Source organism: Tachysurus fulvidraco, chromosome 8 (genome assembly GCF_022655615.1).
Source record: "Tachysurus fulvidraco isolate hzauxx_2018 chromosome 8, HZAU_PFXX_2.0, whole genome shotgun sequence".
Classification (NCBI taxonomy): Eukaryota; Metazoa; Chordata; class Actinopteri; order Siluriformes; family Bagridae; genus Tachysurus; species Tachysurus fulvidraco.
Window position 1 is genome coordinate 14228700 of NC_062525.1, and position 27251 is coordinate 14255950.

Sequence of the window (27251 nt, forward strand, 5' to 3'; positions counted from 1 at the left end):
ATATCCAATTGCATTCTACTATTTTTCATGAAACCTAACACACATAATATGCCAAAGTGTATTATACCATACAGTATATTATACTCACATACACACCAGCTCCTATATTCATATTCAAATTAATTTGCATAGGGAAATGTCATATCATTACGTTGAAATTCTTTCAACCTCACACAACGGACTGACAAAGCAGGAGCAAATTAAGTTCCAGACAGAGAGTCAGAGAAAGAGACTGTTCATAATACACAGAGATAGATAACATAGTATGGATGAAAGGTTGATAATATGATGAAATACAATGCAGCCTAAATTAGTTTTTTCTATTAAGGACAAAAAACACAGACATAGAAGAGTATTAAGAGTGAGGGAGATAGGAAGAGAGATTGTGAGAGTGTAGGTGGTGGATATAAGCATCACAGCTCAGTATTATGTTTAGCAGTCTCTCAGCCACGTATGATGTCATAGCAGCAAATCAACCAATCAGGAATCTAAGACTTCTTTGCTCTCATTGGCCCCACCCTCCTCTTGGCTCCTTATACTCCACTCTGCTCAACTAGAAAACATACAACGTACTGTCAGATGAGCAGAGCAGACGCACACTATAACCACAAACACAGCCACACAGAGAAGGAGTGTGTGTGAGTCTTCTCTCCCTTGGGCATGACGCTAGTACCTCCTCTCCCTCCTTCCTTTTCTTTATTACCTCTGTGTGTTTCTTTCTTTTCTTTTCCTCACTCCTTCTAAATCCCTCTCTTTGGAATCTTTTTTTCTCTAGGCAAATGCGTCCCGCTGACAAAGATAGTAAAGGAAGGCACGAGCACCAGCAGAGGAATCGTCACCATAAGCAGCAGCAGCAACAGTGGTCTCTAACTGTTCACTTCTCACCTGGCTCACAGCTCAGAGATGGGCTGTTCATCCGGACGTCTGCCCTGTCAGCTTCCAGCCAGTGCACAGCTGCCAACACTGGACACTGACTCCAACCTAGCCCAAGATGGAAGAGCACCCCCGACCACCCCTAAAACCCCAGAGAACCTGTCCACTCTGGAGCGGCTTACGCAGGCTACAGGTGGCACAGAAAAGTCTTGGTACCGCTGTGTGTTTCCCTTCGGAGTCATTTCCCTGGTGATAGGCATGGCAGGCACAGGTGTCACCTTCACTTTCAACACACTGCTTCAAACTAAAGTAGTGTCTCTGGTGCTGCTGGTAGTTGGCTTTGTCATGCTACTGGTGGCAGCTGCCTGTTGGAGGGTCCACAGGGCAAAGAGGAAGGAGAAGAAGGAAGGAGTTTTCTTCAGCGCTGAGCACGGCACACTATGAGATACTCTCCTGCTTACCTGCTTGACAGGAAAGTACTTAATTTTTTAAGATGTTTGTCTTTTAATAGAAGAAACTTGGTCTTCATAGAAGGTATAATTTGTATTAGACATCTTAAAGCAGCATTAACATCTGGCTATGCTGGCAGCCCTTGTGGCATAAGGATATAAACAACAAAAAGAAGTTTGAGATTAGACCATTCTGTGAAATTTATTTGACTTCTCCTTGCTGTATTTCTGAGGACCTGTGTAACAAGAATGTAGTTAGCTCTATGTGAATTTAAAAATGGACCTCAATCACATCAAGGTCCCTTACAGTGCTGCAAGTGTCATTTATATGTACTACTGTAGGCAAAAGTGCCAAAAACAGAGATGGAAACAAACTTGATTAGGGAAAGTATGTGACATGCTTATTAGAAGGCAAGTATTACCAGAATATAGAAGAGAGGAACTCTCTAACAAACTGACAGCTGGCCAGTGTAAGAAGAGAAAGAGGAATGCTGAGGCCAATACATGCAACAATGAGCAAGAAAAATGAAGTTATATCTTCAATGAGCATAAGTTCTCTCTGAAGACTTAGAATTAGAGAACACACTGATCCTTAATACATTCATTATCTGCTCTACATGCCTGAGAGGACTTTTCAGAGTGGTGAAGATATAAGCTATAAGGTACTATTTGCATAGTTATATTTTTGGTGGTGTTGTTGAAAAGTAAAGTGTGTGTGCATGAGTGTCCTCTCATGTTCTTGCATGTGTTTTTGCACAGTGTTTGTAAAAGCACTCAGGTATTTGAGTGGGTTCTTACGTTGCTGTAAGATCGATAGCAGAAAGTGCTTTACCATAAAAGACATTAGTGGGTCTTTCTCTACTGCTAAACTTGGAAACCTCTAGAGAACTGGTGATAACAGTCCTATGATTTGAAGTGTGTTACTTTCACATCTTCGGTTAGTCATGCTGTTGTGCACTGTGTTATATACTGAATTATTTTTCTTTCTGTCAACAAATGAATGTATTACCAGCTTGATATATTATTAAATATATTGTAATAAAAAGTAATTTTACTGTATAAAAAAGAACAAACTGAAGGAGAATGATCATAAGTCTCATCTGTTCTTTAAGCATATTTTAGATGAATTTCTTTTTCTATCTCCGTGAAAAGAATGGAAGACTTTTATATCTAGTGTGTATTCTATCAGTGCCTGTTTTTTATATTCAGTATTTTCTTATCAGCTTTCACTAGTTGTTTCAGTGTTACAATAGCATCAGTGTTCTTTTATAACAGCTCATCGATCTCATGTCTATTAATAGCATTACCACCAGAAATAACAGTAGTGACGGGGATACCTGTGCTTCACAGAAATTGCCTTGGCTTGAGAAACAAGAAACAAATAATGTTTCTACCATGTGCCCTCAGATGTGTGCTGACATTGTAGTGCCTGTCTATGTCATATCTGCAGCTATCAAGAAATACTGGGAGAAAAATGGAGGGGGATAGGAAGCAAGAATGAGAGAAGGAGGGAGGGGAAGCTGCTCTGAGAATTCATTGATAAAAAAGCAGCCGGAAATAGTCCTGCGTGTTTGGAATACGAATCAGAAGAAAACTAAAAACATTATGTGACAGTATGCCTTACACACCTATACATGTCTTTTATTGTGCACAATATTCATAATCCATACATTCAACAGTATATGCTCTTGTTTATATACATTGTTTTGCTTTGAGTATGTCTACATGAGTGAAATGGGAATTAATTCAGCACTGAGATGTCTTCTCATTTGCACCTCAATTATTAAAAACTAGCAAAAATCTTAAGGCAGCTCTCCTAAAAGAGTGGCATACAAGCTATGAATTCCACTCATTTCCACATACCATGCACATCATGCTTTCTATTCTGAAAAAATATCAGGTGTTTTAGGTGACTTTGGAAACTGCCATATGCTGAGGGATTCAAGTATAGGCTTCCTCATTCAAAACAGGATGAGTATATATATATATATATATATATATATATATATATATATACTGTGTGTGTGTGTGTGTGTGTGTGTGTGTGTGTGTGTGTGTGTTTGCTTTTATTTTTATAGTGTTTGATGTCAATAGACACATTTATCAACTTTTGTCTATTTACATTGTGTATTAAATACAAACATATAACATGTGTGATGCATCCTTGTTTTTATTAAGACTGGAAGTGGCTTTCAGAAAACCTGAATGCTTTATTTACAGATGAACAGGCAATTCATCAGAATGGCACTAATGCACATTCTCCAGACAAAAAGAGCACTCTACCTTTTTTGCGTTGTCATTAATATTCACACAGACATCTCCACCCCATAACCCACTCTCCCTCCCCTCCCTTCCCCCACAGAGAACCACAAAGACTGTTTTCAGTGCCTGCCATAATCTGCTAAAAATAACTCTGCGTGACAGACTGAGAGAGAGAGAGAGAGAGAGAGAGAGAGAGAGAGAGAGAGAGAGAGAGAGAGAGAGAGAGAGAGAGAGAGAATACATGATTGTATAGCATGTCTGAGAGAAGAGGGACTCTCTGTTTGTAATATTCAAAACAGAGGTTAATATCCAACCACCTGGAGAAGGATAAAAGCATGAAAATATGACCACCTGGAAGCTATGCTCTTTGAGATGGATACACTTTGAGGAATAATACCACCTGGAGATGGGTGACTGTGAAAAAGGTTGACAGTATGTAAATTATCTACATAATATGACAAATCTCTTCATGTCTCCATTGTATCAGAATTTCTCTTAATTAGTGGCCAATTAGTCTGGGAAGATGGAGCTGGGGTTGGTGAATTAAATTATTTAATATAAAGCTTCTTCATCTATAATGTAGACTGTTTACTGCTAGGCATCGAGACAAAAGCAGTATAGTCAGATATTGATCTTGGTAGCCATAAATATGCGCAAAAAATAACCAAAAGAAAAAAGAGCCTTTTAAATGACACATGGGACATTATTCAATATCAAGCATTAGGGCACAAACTCCAAAATGAAATTTGTGCTTTCTATTGACCTTTATACCTCCCCATTTGTTTTACAAGTCCTATGACTTCAATCCTCATAAAGTATACGATATATTATCGCTCATTGCATTTATAACCTAAGCTACCTAACATGCTAATCTTTATTTTTAACCCAAAAATAAAATAAAAATAACTTATTGTGTCAATGCACAGACATTTACTTATACAGTAATATTTAGTTATTTCACAAATTCCGTATTTATTTATTTATTTATTTTTACAAAGGATTAAATTTCTGTAGTATGTTTGCCTGTGTATAGTGGGTAACAGAGAGAGAGCGAGAGAGAGAGAGAGAGAGAGAGAGAGAGAGAGAGAGAGAGAGAGAGAGAGAGAGAGAGAGAGAGAGAGAGAAGCTTGGTTGCTTTGTTACCATGGAAAATCCCTCAAGTATAGAATAGCTGTTTCAAGGCTTCACGCAAGTCCTTCTGCAAAGGACTATTTTTAGGTTTTGTTGCAGATCTAAACATCAGCAGTACAACTTCCTTGTAAATTTTCAACATACCAACTTAAATGTTCTCACACTTGTAGTGAGAGGTGCAACAGTCACATGTTCTTTCAAATCAATAAAACATCTATGACTAATCACCCATAAACTACAGTATAAACCAAAAGCTCAAAGGCACATTGGAGCACACAATTTATTACACGAATAACTTTATTATACTAGAAAAAGCATTTGTGCATTACTGGATTATAAAAATTATGATATTCTTAGTTTTTTCCAGTTTATCTCATTAACAGATAAGCAAATGATACATAACAGCAGCAAATTATTTAAGACTTTTAAAATAAAAAGGTATCCTGGTATAAGGTATCCGCCAACCCCCCCTTAAATAAAAAGTATTTAAGGGGGGGTTGGCGGGGCGTCTGGGGTGGTTGGGGAATTAGCGCCGTCCATAGCCGAGCAGGGGGGGGGGGGGCTCGCGGATTAGACGAGCGACGTCCACAGCCGGGGGGGGGGGGGGGGGGGGTGTTCGAGCGCCGTCCACAGCTGAGATGCAGGGGGGGGGGTTGAGAGACGAGCGACGTCCACAGCCGAGTGGGGGGTGGAAATCCAGCAACGTCCACAGTCTAGCAAAGGGGGAGACCAGCGACGTCCACAGCCGAGCGGGGGGAAGCAACGACGTCCACAGCCAAGTGGGGGGGGGGCCAGCGACGTCCACAGCCGAGCCGGGGGGGGGGAGAGACCAGCGACGTCCACAGCTGAGCCGGGGGGGGGGGGACCAGCGACGTCCACAGCCGAGCCGACGGGCCAAGCGCCACCCCAGGCGCAGCGCGGCCAGTCCCACCTCTCAGGAACCAGGAACAGGGAGGGAGGGAGGGCGGGGAAGAAGAAAAAATTCTCCACAGAACAGAAAGTCCATAGGGGCAAAAAATACAGGCCTGCAACACCCCCCACGAACAGGAAGTGGGGCGACTTCCTCCACGGAAACCAAATGTGAAGCAACGCCCCCCACCGGACAAATGCGGGGCGCTGTCACAGGACACCAAAAAAAACAAAACAAAACTCGGGCTGGCGACATGGCCCGCAACCCCAGAAGTGAGGCGGCGCCCCCCGCGGAGAAACCGGATGCGGAGCGGCGTCCCTCACCGAAAAACTGCGGACCGGTGTCACCAAACCCGCTAAGTCCAGGGGGAAAAAAAACAAAAACGATCCCACGATAAGCCGATCCAAGCTGCTATCCTGCTAGGTCCTGGTGCGGCGGAATCTTCTGTCATGACGCGGGGTAGCAAAACAAACAGGGTTTAATAACAAAGGGAACTCGAAACAGGACACAGACTGAAGACAGGACAACAGTAGATTTCGTGATACACAAGGCAATGTGGCGCAGTTAAATAAACAGGGTAATCACAATAGAAAACAGGTGTGTAGACAGGGAGGAGCAGACGAAGGCGGGGCAGACACGTGACGAAGAATGTAAACAGATGCACGTGGCCAAAGTCCGGGCTGAGTCATGACACATGCCTATTGTCTTTTGTGGATGTTATAATACATTTTTGTATTTGGTCCTTCAAAGTCAATTAAGGCTATGGCCCCTATACCAATAAAAATTGCAGTGTGTCAGTATCAGCCCACAATAGGGAGCCTGCGAGTGAGAGATAACAACAGAGGATCCTTTTATTTAGCCGTGACCATCACCATCCTCCATCACACAGCAAGAGACAACTTGGCTCTGATCCTTCTCTAATCAGAGGCTTCAGCAGCTGTGTGGTTTCTGAAACATGAATCACACCATTCCATTACACAGAAAAATTGCATGTAATACTGCAGGACCTCATGGCACATACTATTTACACATGCTATAACACACCTAAACCATCCATTAACACATATAAATAGCATATGATATGCCCACATTCAAGCACACATAAAACCATACAAATGAATTTCAGAGTATTTACAATTAATGTGTGATTACTTCCAATAAACATTTCAATGCTTTGCTTGTGACCTTTTTTAATTCATGATCCTTCTGTTGATTGCTTAGGCTTGTCACTGATTGTATTATTTAGTTATTGTTTATTGGCATTATTAACTTCCAGTGGGTTCAGGTTTATTCTTGTAAACGTCATATTAGTAGCCAGTATAAAGCCAGTAGCCCCACTGTCCAGTTCCACAGACATTTCATATTTCTTGCATTAACTTATCGAGAAGAATATTTTGGTATTTTGTGTAAGCAAGAGCAACAACTCCACCAATGGTTGTAAGAAACATACACAGAATGGCATTACGACTGAGGCTGATTTCTTTCTAGCCCAGAGTGGAGATCCATGTAGCCTCTCAGTGAGTCATGCTCGGTGAATACAGAGTCAAACCCCCCTTAGATTTACAGCCCGCTTAGCTGACACATCCTTAACACGTCTTCAATGGCAACTGAGAGAAAGCATGTGGACAATTTACTCTATTACACTTTACCCCCAAAATGCTTTTAATGAAGATACTAACAATAGATAAACTAGGGACATATTATACAATAGAAGTAATCAAACTTTGATATTATTATTTAAGAAAATACTATTTTTAAATATTCACAGTAAACACAAAGGTCACTGGAGGACATAAAAATTTAAAACTATTATATTTAAGCTGCCTGTTTGTGTCTTTTAAGATTTATTATGCCAATCATGACACCTTGTGATACAATGCCTATCTCTAATAGTTAATTGTTGAGCTATTATTAAATGTTATATTTTAGCCTCCAATCTAATTTCACCCCAGGCACAATAGAACTTTCCTGTAGCTTATATATTACTTAATTATATGCTTATATACTGTTAACACTGGGTTTATTTTTCTAGCTGTTTTAATGTTTTGTGTTTTGTCATGTTTGTATATATATATATATGTACATGTATTGTGACCTTTCCTAGTCTTTTTTTTCTTTGGTTCTTTGAATATTGTCTTTTCTCCTCATTAGGAACTCTGGCTCTTACCATTATTGTTGTTATTGTTGCTGTAGTTGTTTTTAAATTTGCATGCCATAAACTTGATTCAGCATGAGGTTGTTAAACCATTATTAAACCGGAAAAACCCATCACTTTATTCCTTTATAAAGGTTTATTAAACCACAATTACACACATAAACATCCATTTGCCTTTCACTTGTTATTTCACATAATTCTTCTAGTTCCTCAACAGTGACATGCATATTCTATTTACTTTCAATTGAGGTGTAATGTGAAACGGTTCTCACTGAAAAATCCCAAAGAAGCCTAGTGCTTTAGTGCGTTCCTCCCCAAATTCACGTTTTATTATCTACAAGTATGCCTGTGTTGACATGGGAGTTGTTAAGATTTTAAGAGACAACAGGCACTATGGCCTAAAAGAAGGGGAAATGGAAATGTGTGGGCAAATGTTGTGATAAGACTATAAAATGAATAAAGACAACAAATTGTGTGTGTGTGTGTGTGTGTGTGTGTGTGTGTGTGTGTGTGTGTGTGTGTGTGTGTGTGTGTGTGTGTGTGTGTGTGTGTGTGTGTGTGTGTGTCTTTGAAAGAGAGAAAGAAATAGAGTTGTCAGAGTAATCAAAGAGCTCCTTGACCTTTATTCTCTCCTGCTTCACCTCTCTGTCTCCAGCATGACAATGCTGTACCTTTGCCATGAAACCTGGGCATTCACTTGCATTCTGAATACTAATATCTGGCTTCTTGAAAAGAGGAAAATATGATCAATTTATCCTAAAATGATAATAATTTTACCTAAGCAAAGATAACTAATCAGAGAGAAATGGATAATAAAGATGGTTATGTAAAAGTGGCATGTTTCTTCATTAAGAAGGAAATTAGTCATACCCGGATGTTCAAGACATCTGCACTCATGTAGTCTGGATAAAGTTGATTTTTTTCTTCTCAAATACAAACTCTTTGAGCAAATCATAATCAACCACTGCTGACTTTTGTTCTGCTGAGACAATACCAGGATTTGGGGCCAATTAGAGCCTTAGAGCTGACTCAGATCAGTTATGAAATGAGTTGGATTTGTTTTCAAATGAGGTGTCAAATATAATAAGTATATGTAAAATATATATATTTTTTAATCCAGCATGTATCTTACACTACTGATAATTACAGATACATTATGGTACATTTAATAGGCTTATTTCAGTATATGTAATATAGATTTATAATTACATATAAATATAATTTTGCAATTTAATGACATTTCTGTACATCCTTGTTTGTTTTAGGAATCAATTAATTTACCCCACTAATCTTGTTGTCACTGGAACTGACACTGGAATAACAGACTACATTATTTTTTTATTGCCTACATAGAAACTAACAGTCACATGACCACCTGTAAAATATTTTGTTTTCTACTCATACATTCAATAATGATGTGTGACTCAGAGTTTCAAAGAATCCAGCTGAAGGCTTTATACACACATCACACAAGACATACATATCAGAAAGGGCATATGACTAAAATGGGAGAAAAAAACGTTTTGAATCACAGATAATTGCACAGATTACAGAAGTAACCAAAAAGCTTCACCCCAGCAACTCCTTTCTTGGCCAATCTGTTTATTATTAACAAACACTGACTATAAATTAAACTATAACATATTATCAAATCAGAATCTTAAATATATATATTTTTTTCTTGTTTGCTTTAGAAAATGCCATTGTTACACTGGAGACAGAGAGGTGACGCAGGAGAAAATAAAGGTCAAGGAGCTCTTTTCCCTTTTGCGCTGGTCTAAGCTTGCTCGCTATGGCTTTGTGCTGACTTCAGTAATCAGGCACTCTACTTAATATGCAGGTGACAGTAATGAAGGTCTAAGCTATTTTATGTTCATTCATTCATTCATTTTCTACTGCTTTATCCGAAATTCTCAGGTCATGGGGATCTTGTGCCTATCTCAAGGCGTCTTTGGGCATCAAGGCAGGATACACCCTGGATGGAGTGCCAACCCATCGCAGGGAACGCTATTTTATGTAGATGGGGTGTTGGGTTTGCATCCTAAAAGAAAAGCACACACATACTATTAGTGATAGTAGGACAGTATTTCATGAGCCAGGCTAGATAGAATGTATAAAAATAAAAGCAAAGAAAGCAATTGAAAGAAAACAGTTAGTGTCTCTTTTTTGTTATAGTTCTTTTTCTCTTTCAATAAAAGTTGATCTAACTGACCACATTGACATTGATTACTCTTCTTTCTTGTAAGTTCTTATTGTGTATTAAGTCAAGAAAACACATGGTTTTGAAACGCAGTGAAGATGGGGAAGGGTCAGTGTGCATGTTACACACATGTAGATTAGACTATGAGACAAAATGTACACATTCACTTCACTGTAAGTCTTTCCAAATTATTTCTTTGCAGCCTGTTGAGTTAAAATGGAACAATTAGTGTATCATAGCTTACACACTACTCTAATTACACTTTAATTGCTTTTTCTCTGTTACGCCCACACACTCAGAGCTTTATATCACCAAGTTGATATTATCGCATGTGTGCCTGGCTTGGTGGGTGGATGCGCTGGGGGCGTTTGGTAAAAATGTCACCAGAGAGAAAGATAGGCATGCCAATAGGCTTAGATCTTAGACATTCTAGACCTTCTTCAGTCAAATAGAGAGTGTTTTTGGCCATTAGGCAATAATGTAATGAGATTATAGTTATTAAAATATTATCTCGGTTGTAACCTATTATAATGAAAAAGACACATTTCCTGGAAATTAGACCATGCCCGAAGAGGCATGTGTCATCTCTGCTTGTCCCTCCTGCTGAGCCAAACTATTACTTTATATGGTATAGTAACCTCTTAACACGGCTATGTTTTGTTATATCAAACACACATCACTGCCGTTCTTTGTTCATCTAATATGTATGAGGTTAGAATCCATGAGTTGATCTATTTAAACCTAGCAGTAGTTTTCAAATTACATTTCAGACTTGACATTTCTTTTGTGCATTTATAATGTACTAATTACTGACACCCATTTAAATGGTTCATTTACCTGATGGTTTTGATAACTTAGAACCTGATGTCAAAAAGATTGTCTCTTTGGGTACTTTAGCATTAGGCTTTAAAGACTTTACTGACAGGAATAAAATCCCCTTCACAACAAAATTTATCCACATTAGAGCCAAAATGTATGATGTTCTGGAGCTAGGTTTAGTAATGATGTTTAGGACCTAGGGTTATAAATGTATTTGTTGGCAACAATTAGGTACTGAAATGATAACAGACCTTCCAAAAAATGTCATATAGAACAGACATGGCCTAATTATAAACAAGCTATCATGATGGCTTCAAAAATATGTCTTGTGCCATATGTATTTGTTTATGTTATGTGTCCTCACATGTGTTAGCCCCACCCAATCCTTATCCCATTTCCACCACTGCCCACCTGCTCCTTATGTTTCACTGATTACCTCCCCTATTTATACCTGTTGTCTTATATGTGTTTTTTACTTGGTCCTCCTCTTTTGTCTCGTGTTTTTGTCTCCTGTTTTTTTGCTGCTTCTGTTTTTGTTCTTTTGTTATTTTGAATTTCATCCCTATTGCTTCCATGTTTTGTTATTTTTAATCATTCCCTTGTTTGTTTTGCTATCCTCCAATTACTTGTTTTGTATAATCTATACTTTCAGATCAGTCTGTTCCACTCTGAATAATTTTGAGGTTATGTCTGTATAATGAGTTCATATACACTCACTTTTGGAACACCTTTACACCTGCACATTCATAAAATCAGGTGGCATCAGTGCAATCAGTGACTTTGGGTATAGAATGATTGCTGTGTTCTAGGGTCCAGTTTGGTTAATTTCAGAAACTCCTGACCTTTTGGAAGTCTCTCATACAGTAAATGGTGTGTAAAACAAAGAACATCCAGTGAGCAGTTGTTCTGCAGGTAGAGATTCTTTGTTGAATAAAGAGACAAATATCTAGACTGCTTTGAGCTGACAGAAATATGATGGTAACTCATTCCCACACATCCATGGTGAGCAGAAAAACATCTCAGAATGGCCAAATATATGACTATGAGGTGGATATTAAGGTTTGTCTAATGATAGCAAAAACCAGGAAACTGAGGTGAGACAGTCGGTTACAAGCCATTTCTGAATAGATTAGTACCTTTAGAATGTAAAGAACAGGTAATGTAGAACTGGAGATTCACACAATGAATGTCCAGCTGAAAAATCTCCAAAATTATGTGATGGAATCCTAATTTTCAGAGAGAATGAAAACAATCCAAAAGGAATGTTTACCATCTTGTGGATTCAGTTTCTAAAAGAATTGAGGCTGTCCTGAGTGCAAAGCAGCTTTTGAATTGTTGGAATTAAAATATACAAAGTATATTCTTATTGTTAATACAGATTTTAATATGTAAACCTTTAAATATTAACCCTTAACCTTTATGCATATTAATAAATGAATAATATATAATAAATAATATAATATACATAATAATACTTTTAAATATTCCACTGCAGTAAAACTTCCTCAAGTCACAGAAAGAACTAGATACCCAATGAGCAAGCCAGAAGATGACAGAAGATGTGAGACAGTTTGCTAGAGGTGGGAATTTAAGACAATGTCATTATGCTGATTTTAGAAATTTCAGAAAAAGAAAAACACATTCATTATTTCAATACTATTTAAATTGTACATGTGATAAATTTGAGTTATCCAACAGATTATAACAGATCTGTTATTCACATCAGTTTCTTTTCATATTTTCACACAAAAAAGTTTACATATTAACTCTTGATTGAAATGTTTTATGTGGATAACCAGATTGCAGAGTTTAATGTGTTCAAATTAATTAATCAACACAATTAATAAAGTCATATCAAGTCATGGGTTTTTCAGTAAATCTGACTGAGTAAAAAAAGTATTTCATTGTTTTTAGGTTTTAATACTAGTTTTATGGTAGCTTTAAAAATCAAGAAAAATAAAACAGTTTGTCAAATGGCTCATGCAGACCATATAAACATTAAATTTATTGTTCAACTGTATGGGCTATAACACTATAACACTAAAATACTATAACATTCTTTGATTTGTTTAGGAAATTATACCTTGTGAAAATTACCCTATTATTCATTTTCTCTCCACTTTGGATGCCAGCACCCCATATACTGTACATGAATGTTTAATGGTATTCTAGGCTTATTTTCATCTATTCCATCTAAACAGGACCATCTGAATAAAAAAAAATCTCTTCCTGGGAGCTCTATTTCTCACTGTGCTTTTGCCTAAAGAGTGATGTATTGAGCCATATGCTGTCAGGATATGCTTACTTTCCAAATAATACTATAACTAAGATACTGTTGCTTTTTATGTTTTCTGCTATACAGGTATGAATGCATAATTTAAAATACATAAAAGGCAGCAGCTAAAAACCTTGCATTTTCAAGAATGCATTTTAGCTAATACATAATATACATTATGTAAATGGAGTGGTGAAACCATTAAAAGGTCATTGAGAGATGAATAGGTGCTAAATCATTTCCATCTATACTGTGCTCCATCGCCAATACTGAACAATACCACTGAGCAACATGAATACATTGAATAAATTTGGGAACCCAGAATTCCTTACACAAATCTTTCAAATCTAACCACTTAATGATCGTCATTCTTAATACTGGATATTGTTATAAATGAAAAAATGTCATTTGCAATCATTAACTATTGTCGTTGTTTTAATCACGATTCTGTGCTGTAAAATGATTAATTACAGTTGTCAAAATGTGATGGCTGAGTTGTCTTCAACAAAAACTCCTCTCTGTGATGCACTAAAAACAACTATGTGCTCCTCTTTTATTTTCTTTATGTTCTTTCTCTTGCTGCAGAGTAGTTGAAAAAGCTTGCAGGATTTGGCATTTCACTGCTCACTGAACAGTTCTGTAGTCTGGTGAAATCTGCTTTTAGATAAAAATGTTTCATGCCAATTTAACAAAACTGTTCAGCCAATTATCTAAATACATATGAACTGTGGTGTAAACTCAGTTTAAAATTAGTTTTAAGGTGTAAGTTGTCTCCAAGTTACTTCCACTCTGTTAGTGCATCTATTATCCAATGTGTTACAGAAAAATGCATTACTTGACCATGACTCATAATCCACATTTTCCTTACACAACAGAGGTCTGTTCCTGACAGATCAAGCAAAGTCCATGTGCAGAGGTTTTATGAGGCAGCCAGGAGATTGCAGAACCCAGTGTGACAGCAGCATCACTTACAGAGAAGAAATTCATACATTAATCATTTTCCTAATAAACACTTCACAGGCTGTGCAAATGCCTCACAGTCTGTCCACCGTCTGTGAATTCAGAAGAACATTTTCAGGGTCCTGCTAATAGCCAATGTTCAGCTCAGCACAAAATTTAAAGAGACTGTCAACGGTCACTAGTCAGGTTATGGGATAAATCTCAAGGGAATCAACCTACCTTTCTGGGAAAAAAAATATATTTTTTTTTACCTGTCATAATGTGCAAGAACAGTTTTATCAATAAGATAGTGGTAGATACAACAAGCAGATACTGCATTAACAGATCAGCAACAAACAATATAAGCCAGGTTGTTTTTACCTCAAATTCAAACTAAGTAGCTATTTTTAGTATTGTTTATTTAACTTGTTTTGTTAATATGAAGGTGATAAATTTAATAAAGGTAATCTTGAAACCCTTATTAAGTTTAATGTCAGTCAATAAATGGTATTATCTACCTCTAATGCCTCTTTTTTTACCACATAATTTTAGGGAATTACTGCAATCACTAAGTTGTAAATCAAACTTCTTTTTCTTTTCACATACCTGTTTGGTGTCCTCCAAGTGGATTAATCTATAACATCACTTCCCTCGGTCTTACAAAGGATATGAAAGAATTTTTGATGCTCATAAGCGTCCCTAGGTAACCATTCAATGGAAATAAATTAAGGGGTTGTGGAAGGTGAGTGTGTGCACTGGACTACATTGTATTTTTAATCTTGGGGATTTAGCCAGGCTGGCTACTATGTTAATGAGACAATGACATTTCAAGAAATTAATCTCAGTGAAATTAACCAGATGGGCCAAACAAGTTTCTTCTTTATTTAAGCATGGCTGTCAGTACAGATATCCCAGAGAAATAATTTAGCCTGTTTATAGCACCATTCTGTGCAGATAGCAATATAAAAAAAAATCTATACACTTTTGTAATTGAAAAAGAAAGGTATAACTTTTATTAATCTTTGTAAAATATCTAGTTGGATGATGGAAGAATTACTTTGAATATAGGACATAGGATTTCTTTATTTTCATTAGTACTATGCATTGGTATTATGATTTTTTGTGTGTGTGACAGTTTGGCACACTGCATTTTCTGTGCATTTTCTGTGTTCTACATTTTATTATTTAATTAGCATCAACATTTTAACTGCTAATTGCTTCTGGAGACATTTACAGGTTAATAACTTCTCCCATTATGATGCACTGGAGCCTCAAGCTTCTATTGTGACTTTTCTGTGACCTCTAAACATGATGCTGCTTGATCTAATCAATCCCATAAACCCTGCAGTTACAGCCTCCACACAATAATCTACACAACACTATTGCACCTTTTGATTAAAAAAAATCCCTATATGATAGTCTTGTTTCTACATTAAATTTATTATGGAAAAACACAGTTTAAGACCTTAGCTTGATTGTCTTGCAAATGTATTCATTACTCTTGATTGTAACCTGTCTACCAAGCCATTACTGTCATTTATTTGAATGAAATACAACAATTCACCCAAAAACCAAGAATAAAAATATTAAACTGTTCCACAGTATGAAATTAAATGCTGCAGACAGCAGTGACTGTACGTAGATGCCACCGTTGCTATATCAACACATACCGTGTATCTGATACAATATGTCACATGTAGCGTGATTCACAAACCACCTACCTGCCAAACGGTTTAATCACACATCACAGGGGACAATACTGTTCTGAGGTTAAATAACCTGACTCTGTAAATAGTAATCTTTTAAAGTATTGTTACTAAAATAAAACACTCTGTCTTCTTCACCAACACAAGACCATGTTTTATTCTCTGCTTTTTACAGATACACACTAATGTGCTGCTGTTCCCCAAACAACATCAACACATCATGACCAGGTCATGGCAGGAAAAGTGGAGAGGCAAAAACAAACCAAATGTGCCTTGTTTCTGGGGAAAAGGCATTATTTTCACCCTCACCAACACTGAGTCTGAAACAACACTGCTAGTTACTTGAGAATCTAATTAGGCAGAGAAGCTGTCTGCACACTTCCAATTTATGTAAATGAAGACAGTGCTAAGTGTAGAGCCAGGACTTTAAAGTGAATAGCCTATCAGGTTCAAAGGGGGAATATTATGCCACCAATAACAGAAAGTATGTGTTGCTGGATTTATTCAGGATATGTGCTTGATAATTTACATGAAGCAGACATATTTTAAAACACAGTGATTTGCTTTGTTAAAATTCTTTAGTGCTTTTCTGTAGAAAATGAAAATTGAGAATAAAATTATTTTTCTTTCTCTACACAAATGGATGAATGAATGGATCTTCAAACTCATCTTTATGCTTAACATTGTTAAATAACCCACTGATACAGCCTGCTTTATTTCAGAGCACGTGTTTATGTTCAGAGTCATGGCGACCTGGTGATATGATGGTGTATCTGACTGAGTGCAGTGTTAGTGCTGCTGATATGTACTTTAATAGGCTCCTAAAAATGCATACAATATACCACAAAAAGGAAATTCAAAACAGTCCAAGTGTACAAATACATCAGACAGTCCAAAAAGGAATGTGTGCAGATATGGACATGTGCTATTTTTTCATACACACTGAGTGTTTTTTTGTGTTTCACCCCATTCTGTGTAAAATCTATAGACTGTTGTATGTAATAATCCCTGAAGATTATCAGTTTCTGAAATACTCAAACCAGCCTGTCTGGTACCAACAACCAGGTGACGGTTAAAGGTCATAGAGATCACATTTTCCCCATTCTGATGTTTGATATGAATAGTACTTGAAGCTCTTGACCTAAATCTGCATGATTTTATGCATTGCTCTACTGCCACATGATTCAGTGATAAGATTGCTGCATGAATGAGCTGGTGTGCTTGTGTTCCTATTAAAGTAGACGCTGAGTTTATTCTCATTTACATTTACATTAGCTTAACATTTGTGTATTTTCTAACAGTGTTGTGTATGTTTTAATGTTGCATTTCTAATAGTGTACAATAATCAAAACTGCATTCAAAACCAAACCTTTGTACTTGCTGAATTCAGTATGAATGTTCTCTAATAATGTCATCTTTCACCTTTATAACTGCCTCCAGTGTTTTCATATCCTCTGAGCAGCATTTAGATGTTTTGCCAAAACCTCACTTTAAAGTTGTTTTCTGTTGCACTTAAAATAATTATATAAAATGATGAGAAATGCAAGATGAATCTTAAAGATGAAACCATACAATACATATATACCAGTTTAACTGAAAACAGATACTGCACATATCCTACATTTATGTTGTATTGTATTAATGATAATCCTTTTATATAGATTAGCATTTTATTTTTTACAGAGAATCATTAAGTTGCAGATGAAGTCTAACAGTGTACACTTGTTTTGATTGATAATCATTTTTGGTGTAACTGGATGTTGCTTTATTTCTGTCCGTTTTTGTTTCATAACGTTTATGTGCTTTTTAGAGAGAAAATTAATACCAAAGGCATTTCTCCATCATGCCTAGTCACCTACATGAGGGCATTTTATAAGTAACAGGTATTGTATTCAGAATTGTGTAATTAAATTCAACTGTAGCAAAAATCAAATGTAGTTTTAGGATTTTGACAAAAAGTAACAAGTGCAAAAAAAAACCTTTAGCTACTGCATTAATATACAGCCGTATCTCACCAATGTACTATATGCTCTTTTGTATTTGAGGTATCTTTCCATTATTTTTCTATTTATTTTTATGGTTTTACCTCTACCATATATCATTGTACAATAGGACATATTTATAAGACTCTATAGTACATCAGTTGCAAACTTAAGTTGTCTTTCCTTTCTTAAAACAATAAAACAATGCTTACTACCATTGCTAAAGCCATAGCTTTAATAACCAACTTATTGTTTAGCCACTTGATCCAGTCTCTATAAAAACGCATTAGGAAAAAATGATTACTATTATTCTTTTTATGTCTGTTGCTTTCAAATTGTTAAGTTTAATTCTGAGGCACAGCTTTCAGTCCATTCTTACAGAAATCTTACAATTGCTATAATGTAAGGCGTCACACATTTTTCCTCCTACATGGATTCCTAATAACATGAAAAAAAGCATTATTTATTTAAAATGCCATTAGATATTCTGATGAAACACTGGTTCATAATGCTCCTACTTTTAGAGCTTTTTGATAGCTCACATGAGGTACATCGTGTTCTCCCCAATAGAACACTGAATAATGTATCATTACTCTTATAATATACTCTTATTAACACCTTCACATCTAAATCAGGGAATTGAAACTTGGGGACCTGGGGAAACGTCATATAGTCGCAGACTCAGACTGCTCCATTATGTATTGGACACTTTAATAGGAACACCTATACACGTGCACATTTATACAGTCAGCAAAACATGTGGCAGCAGTACAATACATGTTGTGTGTGAAAATCCCAGGAGATCAGCATTTTATGAAATACTCAAAACAGGCATTCCACAATCAGTCACAGAGATTGTGCTTTTCCTTCATTCAGATGTTTGATGTGAAAATTACTTGAAGCTCTTGATTTGAATATGTATGAGTTTTGAATCGTGCTGATGCCACAAGATAACTTATGGCTGATTAGATAACTACATGAATGTGCCACATGCAGATATTGGGACAGATGTTCCCAATAAAGTGAATAGTAAATGAATGCAAAATAAACAAAATATTTTGAGGCAAAACATAAGGAGACAGCCACAATATTCCAACCTTTACGTTTCAAGTTTCAAAATTTCACAATTTTCAACCACAATATTTCAAACCATCTTCAACACTGTTTTCAGAATTCAGAATGTTAATGTGTGCTAAAGTTTCCTTTTGACAGCATAATAGCACTAAGCTGCTATCTGTAATGCCTAACATGGAAGAAGGATATTTGCAGAACTTCTCATCCAACACTTCTATACAGTATTTTTTCCATCATCGTTGTTTTACTCCCTATTCAGTTCGTAGTGCATGTTTTAAGAGACTGGGATGGCCACTGCAGAATAATGATTTTGTTTTCCCACAAATGTTTCTGGGCTGATCTGGAAGTTGTAGAATTTCTTGGAAGATGCATCTAAAGCCAAGTCTGGCAGAGGAATCCAGGCTTTACTTTTAAACCTCTTAATACTTAGATAAATTCATGATACCATAAGTGTTGCCACTACCTGCAAAATAACCTCAAAGCCTGATAGTTTAAGGATATCAGGTTATTTATCTTGTTACATATTTATTGTTGAAACTGCTGGAAAAAGAAAAAGTGGGATAGAAAGGTTTTGTTTGATCAGAACAATACGGTTACTATTTGGACAAAATGCATTTCTCAGTGTTTTCAGTAATGTGAATTTAAAACATTAACTTCCAATTAAATTTTGTTACCTTCAAACTAAATTCACTGAACAAAAACAATCTTTTTTTGTGAAAAACAATCCGAAATGTGTAGTAATCATTCTTTGAGATTCAAGTCCCTGTTAACAAAACTGCATCACATAATTGCTGCACATTTGTCAGCTGCACATTCAGGCTGTGAATCTCCTGTTCTACCACATCCCAAGGGTGTTTTATTAGATTCAGTGCTGGTGACTGGGAAGGCCACTGGAGTAGACAACTCATTATCATGTTCATGGTTCCAGTTTGAGATGTATTGTGCTTTCTGACTTGGTGTCCATATATCTCTTGGGTCTTATTCCATTATTTTTGTGTCCAATAGTTTTTGTTTTTTTTCTGGTAGTTTGTTGATGGTGGAAGAAAGTGCTGATACCCTTTTGTCTTTGTTCAGAATCCAACAGAATCCTCATTTACAAAATGAAGCTTCAATGATTGAGGCTCAAATCTTTTAGACATGTTCTAGAATTTCCAGCTACCCATGGAAATTATTTGTCTTTTGGATTATGTAATCTGTGAGATAGATAGATAGATAGATAGATAGATAGATAGATAGATAGATAGATAGATAGATAGATAGATAGATAGATAGATAGATAGATAGACAGACAGATAGACAGACAGATAGACAGACAGACAGACAGACAGACAGACACAGTATCTTACGTTTGACCAAGATTTCCCAGAAAGAAATATTTCAGAAACAAGAGTTCAGTGCAATATACTAAACATTCATTTCAAAAGATTCAACAATTACATTATCATGTCATACAGGCATCATACTTTATTTTCATTTTGTTTGATATGAGTATAAATATTTTTGTATACAGATAGAAGGATGGAAAATTTGGTTTCAATATCAGCAGAATTAATTCTTTCCATCTGCTATCGTGTCATCTGTTGGATATGAGCTGACATGCTGAGAGTGACCTTGTTCACATGCGACAAGAATCAGTATGCAGTGATAAAGTGTTGAACCAGTACATGAGCACAGCCAGGAGTGTCTCCGGGATACAGTGCCACCTGACGGTGGGTAATATTGCAGACCTGATGCAGAGCTAAGATTGTCAAGGTGCAGTTTAAAATGATTACATTGGTCCTCATGACATACTGGGGGGAAAAAATCCTTCTCAAAAAAGGTTGGTTTCAACAATACTTAGAGTGAAATATAGTTTGCTTTGTTTGAAATCAATATTTTTTGCATTCAAAAGGCATTGTCATGTTTATATAATAGATAAAGGTTCTGAGTAAAGACTAGAAGTATATTTTGTTTTTAAATACATCACAATCAGGCATAACATTTTCAACAGTTGTAGTTTAACACAAACTGATTTCAAGTACAATTAAATACGAGGACTTATGAGTCTATTCATAGCATTACTAAGAAGCACCATATACACAGTAGCAACATAGCAGCACGTCAGTATTGTAAGAGAATCTCAGTTTAAAATAAATTTTCATATAGTTCATCTCTGTACAATGCAGCAAAAATAACTTATATTTTCAAATGAGATGAGGCTCATGAATAGTCGTGCACAATGTTTTCTATCAGAGCATACACAGTCAAAAATAAGTCATACATGTATACAATATCAACATGTATACATACAGAGACAGTTGACATAGTTTGTTTTTGGTACACACACATTTCCAAGAACAAACAGGATGCCAAATAAGAAAAAAAAAATCATTACTTAATTAATTATTATTAAATAGATTAAATTTGGTGTCTGCTAAAGGAATCCATTGTCTCCTCAAAATACCTGAATTTAACTTTAAACAAAATAGATGCAGCAAATACTTCTTTCTTTATTTCATATGATATTGTAAAGTCAGCAATATGCATGGTATAATCACTTTGTTCAAACTTTGTCAATCATAGGAATTTAGTTGGATAATTTGCTGTGATTCCTTTAGCCCTAATTGGTCTTGTGTTGAATTAGATAAAGCCTTTGTGTTGTGTTTTTCAAACTCTGCTGAGATTTCAGATATAGTCTTCCCCTTTGTCTCAGGTAAGGCAAGACCAATGAATATGGCTGAGAGCACACACACACCACAGAAAGGAATGAAACAAAACTGGCCCATACTCTTGACTATGAAAGGAAAGACCATTCCCACCAGGAAGAGGTTGAGCCACATCATAGAGCCGGCAATCATGTAAGCTGCAGGACGAGCCATCTGGTTGAAGAGCTCAGTGGGCAGTATCCCAGTTACTCCTGCAGGACCCATGCCAAAGCTCAGGATGTAAGCAAAGACACATGCCATGCTCAGGTAGGGCATGCCAGTCACTTTACCCTGCAGACACATAGACAGAGTGAACACCACTGCCCAGCCAGCCATGAGCACATACCCACCAACAAGGAGCAAGCGGCGACCCAGTCTTTCAATTAGCATGTTACACATTATAGCTGCAGTGAATTCACAAGCACCTGTTCCAATGGAAGCATATTGGATCTTATCCGTGGGTATTCCTGCCTCTTGAAATATGTATGAGGCATAGAAGTAAATAGAATCATTCCCGCAGAGCATCATAGAGCTGCTGGCTCCCATGACAATGTACAGCTGACGCCGGAAGCTACAATCAGACAATAGTTCCCACAGTGATTTTGCTCGTGTCTCACCAACTGCTTTCTGCTCATCAAGGATTTCCTCCATCTCAGCATCAGACACATTGCAGCCCCTCAGGCGGGTAAGAGCACGACTGCAGGCCTCTCTGTCACCTCTATCGATGAGCAGGTAGCGAGGACTCTCTGGGAACCAGGGTAGGGTTAGCAACTGGAGCAGTCCAGGAACAGCGTTGCTGGCTAGAAGATATGGCCAAAGAGCCTCACTCCCCAAAATTTCAGTCAAACCTGTTACCTGCCCCAGCAGGATTCCCAGTGCTGTGAAAACAGCAGAAGAAAAAGCAACAGCACCCCTCATGGCCTTAGGTGCACTCTCCCCAAAATACATAGGCTGGACATTCATGCTCACACCTGCATTAATTCCTACAAGCAAACGAGCAATCATGATCATCTCAAAGGATCTGGCTGAGCGACTGGCCAAGGCCATGATTGTACTAACCAAAAGGAAAGAGTTATTCAGCAACAAGCTTTGCCTGCGTCCAAAGCGGATAGCCATTGGGCCAGCAAGCAGAGACCCAAACAGTCCACCAAGGGAAAAAGCAGACACTATGACAGTCCAAATAAGGACCACCTGATTGGATTCCAGAGGAGTGCCCCATCTCTCCATGTATGTCTCATTAATAAACTTCTGGATATATGCAGTGGGTGCACTGACGATGGCCAAGTTGTAGCCATACTGAAAAGTTCCCCCAATAGCAGCAGAGCACACGGTCAGTGCAAGGGTCAAAGAACAACCCTTATCAGGCTTCATTGATCTGTTCATTTTTAATAATAAACTCTACTTTTTTATTATTGTTTTCTCTAATAATTTAAAAGATCATTTACAAGCACATGCCTCAAACTGGCACATATGAGGCTATTACAAAAACATGGAAAGAAAACCAAATTACATTCAACCGGCTTCTCTGAAGTGTGAAGGACGACACAACCGCACGATCTCTGTTACCGGGATTGTTTTCAAAATAAGAGACTATTCAGAAGAGCCGTGCATTTATAATGTTTTACAGTCACAGTTGAGGCAAGATAATATGATGTATGAAGATCAACTGCAGAAAGATCAACTGAATTTATTCGATATGAAATTACGTTCAACCATTTATTATTTCGTTTACGTTTCACGAAAAGGTTTGTTGGCAGCGGTGGGATTCGAACCCACGCCCCCGAAGAGACTGGAGCCTTAATCCAGCGCCTTAGACCGCTCGGCCACGCTACCACACTGTACATACCCCCTCTCTCGCGAATAATCTTTTTATTTTGTCACGTTTGTCTTCTGCTTAAAGTCAGGCCTTAGTTTGAATATGTTCTAATAGCTGACAAATTGTCAATATGTGCTTTATTAGATAAATTACACTCGAGTCACACTAAAGCAACAAAGCAGCTATTTATATCATTTTTGTGTGTTACAAAGGATAGTGATTTCAACAACATTGACAAAATATTAAATTAATATGATTTAACTCAAGCTTATCTTAAATATTTGCAAATTAAGTTTGACACAAAAGCAACAAATCCAAACAAATAGTTAAGACGATTCTCCGACCCAGTCCTCTTACAACTTCAGCTCAAAAATGTGTATACAATTATTGTAAAGAAATCAGAGCTAGAAATGAAGCAGATCTTCTTGTCTCTGGTATGTGGAGTATAGTACAGTCAATAACAGATAAATCACAGGGCCTCTAAGTTCAAACAAACTCAAGCTGTAGTCTGGTAACTTTGAAAATGAAGTGAAAAAAGAGTGAAGCAGTAAAGAAATGAGAGTCATGGCAGCCTTGACTGATGTACCACTGACATCAAACTATCTTTAACGAATATTTATTAGTGAAAAACAAAGCGTTTACTCAAACACTGACTGATGCCAAATATATCATCAATCCTGTAATACCAAACAGTCCAATACTAAGACCACCAGCACTAACAGTGTTGCTTGCTGTGAGGGTGAGTTAACTAACACTATTTAGCTGGTTATAACTACCTACCTACTCTTCCTCGTCCCTAAAGTTTCTACTGATTGTGTTGTTCTTCTGACAACTTCCTGTTTTCTCTATAATCCACAGCTTGCTGTCAGACTACCAACTGTTGATTTATCTGGAACACTTGCAGCCAAAATGTTTTCTTAACTAGCTGCGATTCCTGTGGACAAAAACAAAATACCTGCCCACAAGAAAAAAATCTATCCAAGCGACACGAATGAACCGTCACTTGCTTGTTTGGTGTATGAATAAACACGACTGAGTGTAGTATATATGAAAAAACTTTATGAATATTATAACTTATATACATGAACCTAATTTACAGTACCATTAAAACAAACTTTAGATAAATAAATAATACATTTCATGATTTGATTATGGTTTCTCCTGACTCTCCTCTTTGACCTGGTCCACCAGGTCCTTGAAGCCGAGCTTCTCTAGAGGCTCCTTCGCCATCAATTGCCTAAAGAAAAAGACATATAGACATTGCAAGTAAATATATGAGCTGAAGACATTTTATTTATATATATAACCAGCTCTCTATCCATCTTACTTGTCCATTCTACACTCCAGGTAATCTTTGGACTGTAGTCGACAAGGAGTGCTGTCAAAGTTGTTGTCTCTGAGACAGCGCATGAATTTCTCTTTGAATTCCTTACATTCACCTGGAAACACCAACGTAAAGTTTATGAGGCAGAATAACTAGATGTAAAGCTCTAAGCATGGCGTGAGGCTCTACGCGTTGTGCGTAACTTCCCCATTCACAAACATCGCACACACTGAACTTACCGAAATGGTCTAAAGGGAACGATCCTTTCTCAGGAGGTCGTGGTTTAAATGATTTTGTGCTGAAATTCATTGCCGTCGACATTGTTAATATGTGTATATATGTATATATATTTTTGTTTTGTTGCTAACATTGAATTTGACCGAAAAGTTGAGCGCGTTTGTTTGATATGAGGTCAGCTGAAGCGCCCCGAAACAATCGCATCGACTTTCGCCTTTTACAGTTCAAAATAAAAGTCACCAAGCTTTACTACATTCTGTAAGTTTGCTGTCGATACGCCAAGCGGCCATGATTTTTCTTAAAGTAAGAAAACAAGAAAGGAAAAAATCACACAAGGGTAGGATATGTATTTGCTTTCTATTGGAAATCAGATAAATAAATGCAACGGATTTCAGTATGAACTTTGAAGGGGAAAAATTCTCACTGTAAAAATACATCCCTATTTGATTGAAAATATTTTATTTTATCTCTACTCAGGAGCAGTCTCATACAGTACTATACAGTTCACTTAGCTTTGTTTAATCAGATAATAAGATTGAAGACCCCAGATATAATGCATAAAACACAGCAGGGCATGTGGTAATTGGAACATAATCAACAGTGATGCACCATTTCTGTACATAGAGCTACTTATATCAACCCACAGTGGTTTATTTTACAATTTCTTTCTTTTTTTCTACTTCTTTTTTTTTAAAGTGTGGTTTGCGAAAATAGAAAGTTTATTGTGTATTGAATTATTGAATATATATATATATGATTCTGACGACAGCTTGAAAGAATAAAACCTTTATTTTTATACATATGTATATATACACAATTTAAAAGCAGTATATACAACAGTTCAATAAATTAGTTATACAATAACTATATCTTAGTGTTTTGGAACCTGGCAGGTCCAGCTGGTTGAATCAGGATTGTACACAAACTCTGTCCTGCAGAAGAAAAATTACAGTGTTATTTCTGACATTCACATCTTTATCCACCTTATTATGCAAATCTACAGGAATTCTTCTTCCAGGGAAAGAAAACTTACTCTCTTTTTTGTTGCTGACCGTTTCCACGACACAGCAGTCCCTCATCACATGGACAGATCTGGTTGATGCTAAATGCCAGTCCTCCATCCGGCACGAAGCAGCTCTCACCCAGTACCAGCCGACGCTTACACACCCTCTCACCATGGTGACGTGCGCAGCACATCGAAGCCCCACAGTCCTTGTCTAATTTACAGCGGGCACCTGAGATGATAATGATGATGATGATGATGATGATGATGATGATGATGAGATCAATTGACAGCTCACATATAGATAGTGATGCACAGGATGGTTTCCTGTTCATGCACTGACACTGTTGTGCTTTTTAATTGACTTGACATTGAATAATATTGCCCTTACCTTCCTGTCCTTCTGGAATGCTCCGGATGCATCTGCCATACATGCAGCTTAGTCCACGTACACACTGGGCATCTCGCCGGCAATATTTCCCTTCTTGTCTTAGAGGAACACACAGACCAAAGTGGCGGTCACAGGAGAAACCCCTTCCACAGGCACGATCATGATCACAGGCCACCTAAAAACAGATGCATTTTTTAGGATCAAATTCAGGCAACCACATGCAAATTCAGCAGCTTTTTTTCACTATGGTTAAGTAGTGAATGCAAAGTTCCAGTTTTGTATCAGAGAGTGTTTTTTTCCATCTAAGTTACAGCTATTTGAGATTTATTGAATAACAAACTTCTGTTTGCAGTTTAATTTATTTGCTTTTCAAACAGTTAAATATTCCAACTGACTAATATTGAGTAAGTTTTCTTTAAGTTAATAATTTATTATATAGAATATATAGCTAATGTAGTATGTGTATAAGCTTGTTCTTGTAATTAAAGTCCACTAACTTTTTGAAAAGTAACTTTGAATAGGTTAGTACAGCATAAAATCTCACACAGATGGGTCACGAATTTTTTAACACACATAGAAAACACAACTCACCATATCACCCTTTTGACTGTTGGGAGATAACTCTGTCTCTCTTTCTCTCAACCCCATAGGTCCTTCTTCAGGTGGGCTGTATGGCATCGATAGCATCCAGGCCCAGATCCGTGCTTGAACAGCTGAGACACACATGCACACAAACAGGATGTGCAGGAACCTCGCTGTAGTGTTCATTTTTAGTGCTTACACAAGTCCAAAACAGTCTGCATAAAGTATTACCCCTAAAATATCTAGAAATGCCTGGCAGTCCTATCTGTGCAGCTCTCTCTGCATGGCATCAGTGGTACACTGGCATATGTTGTTCCCCTTATATACTCAGATGTAGCACCTCGTTCTGCTGTGCTTGTGTTTGGTAAAGATGTAGGATAGGAGGAGACAATTAGTAGTTACAGGATTAGTAAAATTGCTTGCACCGCCCCTGGACACC

General features: G+C 37.2%; 4 protein-coding genes and 1 non-coding gene across 5 annotated transcripts; 1 reads left to right on the forward strand and 4 right to left on the reverse strand.

The window, feature by feature from the left end:
- Positions 1-555: 555 nt before the first annotated feature.
- On the forward strand, positions 556-3292 carry LOC113662570 (transmembrane protein 100). The gene is made up of 2 exons (XM_027177486.2): positions 556-638; positions 776-3292. Exon 2 carries the CDS (start codon positions 904-906, stop codon positions 1315-1317), a length of 414 nt encoding a protein of 137 aa, XP_027033287.1. The 5' UTR covers positions 556-638; positions 776-903; the 3' UTR covers positions 1318-3292.
- A 17391-nt stretch (positions 3293-20683) lies between these two features.
- On the reverse strand, positions 20684-23263 carry LOC113662678 (solute carrier family 2, facilitated glucose transporter member 11). Its single transcript, XM_027177748.2, has one exon. The coding sequence runs from the start codon at positions 22840-22842 to the stop codon at positions 21328-21330; it is 1515 nt and encodes a 504-aa protein (XP_027033549.2). The 5' UTR covers positions 22843-23263; the 3' UTR covers positions 20684-21327.
- trnal-aag lies at positions 23211-23292 on the reverse strand. Its single transcript has one exon. It is a non-coding gene; the product is annotated as a tRNA-Leu (tRNA).
- Positions 23293-24314: 1022 nt separating this feature from the next.
- Positions 24315-25055, reverse strand: LOC113662680 (cytochrome c oxidase assembly protein COX19). The gene is made up of 3 exons (XM_027177750.2): positions 24839-25055; positions 24603-24714; positions 24315-24512 (listed from the first exon to the last, which is right to left on the reverse strand). The coding sequence occupies exons 1-3, from the start codon at positions 24918-24920 to the stop codon at positions 24425-24427; spliced, it is 282 nt and encodes a 93-aa protein (XP_027033551.2). The 5' UTR covers positions 24921-25055; the 3' UTR covers positions 24315-24424.
- A 615-nt stretch (positions 25056-25670) lies between these two features.
- On the reverse strand, positions 25671-26998 carry LOC113662679 (dickkopf-related protein 1-like). Its single transcript, XM_027177749.2, has 4 exons — positions 26822-26998; positions 26231-26405; positions 25870-26071; positions 25671-25768 (listed from the first exon to the last, which is right to left on the reverse strand). The coding sequence occupies exons 1-4, from the start codon at positions 26996-26998 to the stop codon at positions 25708-25710; spliced, it is 615 nt and encodes a 204-aa protein (XP_027033550.1). The 3' UTR covers positions 25671-25707.
- Positions 26999-27251: the final 253 nt, after the last annotated feature.

Excerpts from the sequence above, each read along its gene's own strand:
- LOC113662678 (XM_027177748.2), bottom strand. The coding sequence starts at position 22,842 with ATGAACAGATCAATGAAGCCTGATAAGGGTTGTTCTTTGACCCTTGCA.
- LOC113662679 (XM_027177749.2), bottom strand. The coding sequence starts at position 26,998 with ATGAACACTACAGCGAGGTTCCTGCACATCCTGTTTGTGTGCATGTGT. Across the intron at positions 26,406-26,821 it reads ACAGTCAAAAGGGTGATATG|GTGGCCTGTGATCATGATCG; the intron begins GTGAGTTGTGTT and ends ATCTGTTTTTAG. Across the intron at positions 25,769-25,869 it reads GGTCAGCAACAAAAAAGAGA|GACAGAGTTTGTGTACAATC; the intron begins GTAAGTTTTCTT and ends TTTCTTCTGCAG.
- LOC113662680 (XM_027177750.2), bottom strand. The coding sequence starts at position 24,920 with ATGTCGACGGCAATGAATTTCAGCACAAAATCATTTAAACCACGACCT. Across the intron at positions 24,715-24,838 it reads GTTCCCTTTAGACCATTTCG|GTGAATGTAAGGAATTCAAA; the intron begins GTAAGTTCAGTG and ends TGGTGTTTCCAG. Across the intron at positions 24,513-24,602 it reads CTGGAGTGTAGAATGGACAA|GCAATTGATGGCGAAGGAGC; the intron begins GTAAGATGGATA and ends CTTTTTCTTTAG.
- LOC113662570 (XM_027177486.2), top strand. The coding sequence starts at position 904 with ATGGGCTGTTCATCCGGACGTCTGCCCTGTCAGCTTCCAGCCAGTGCA.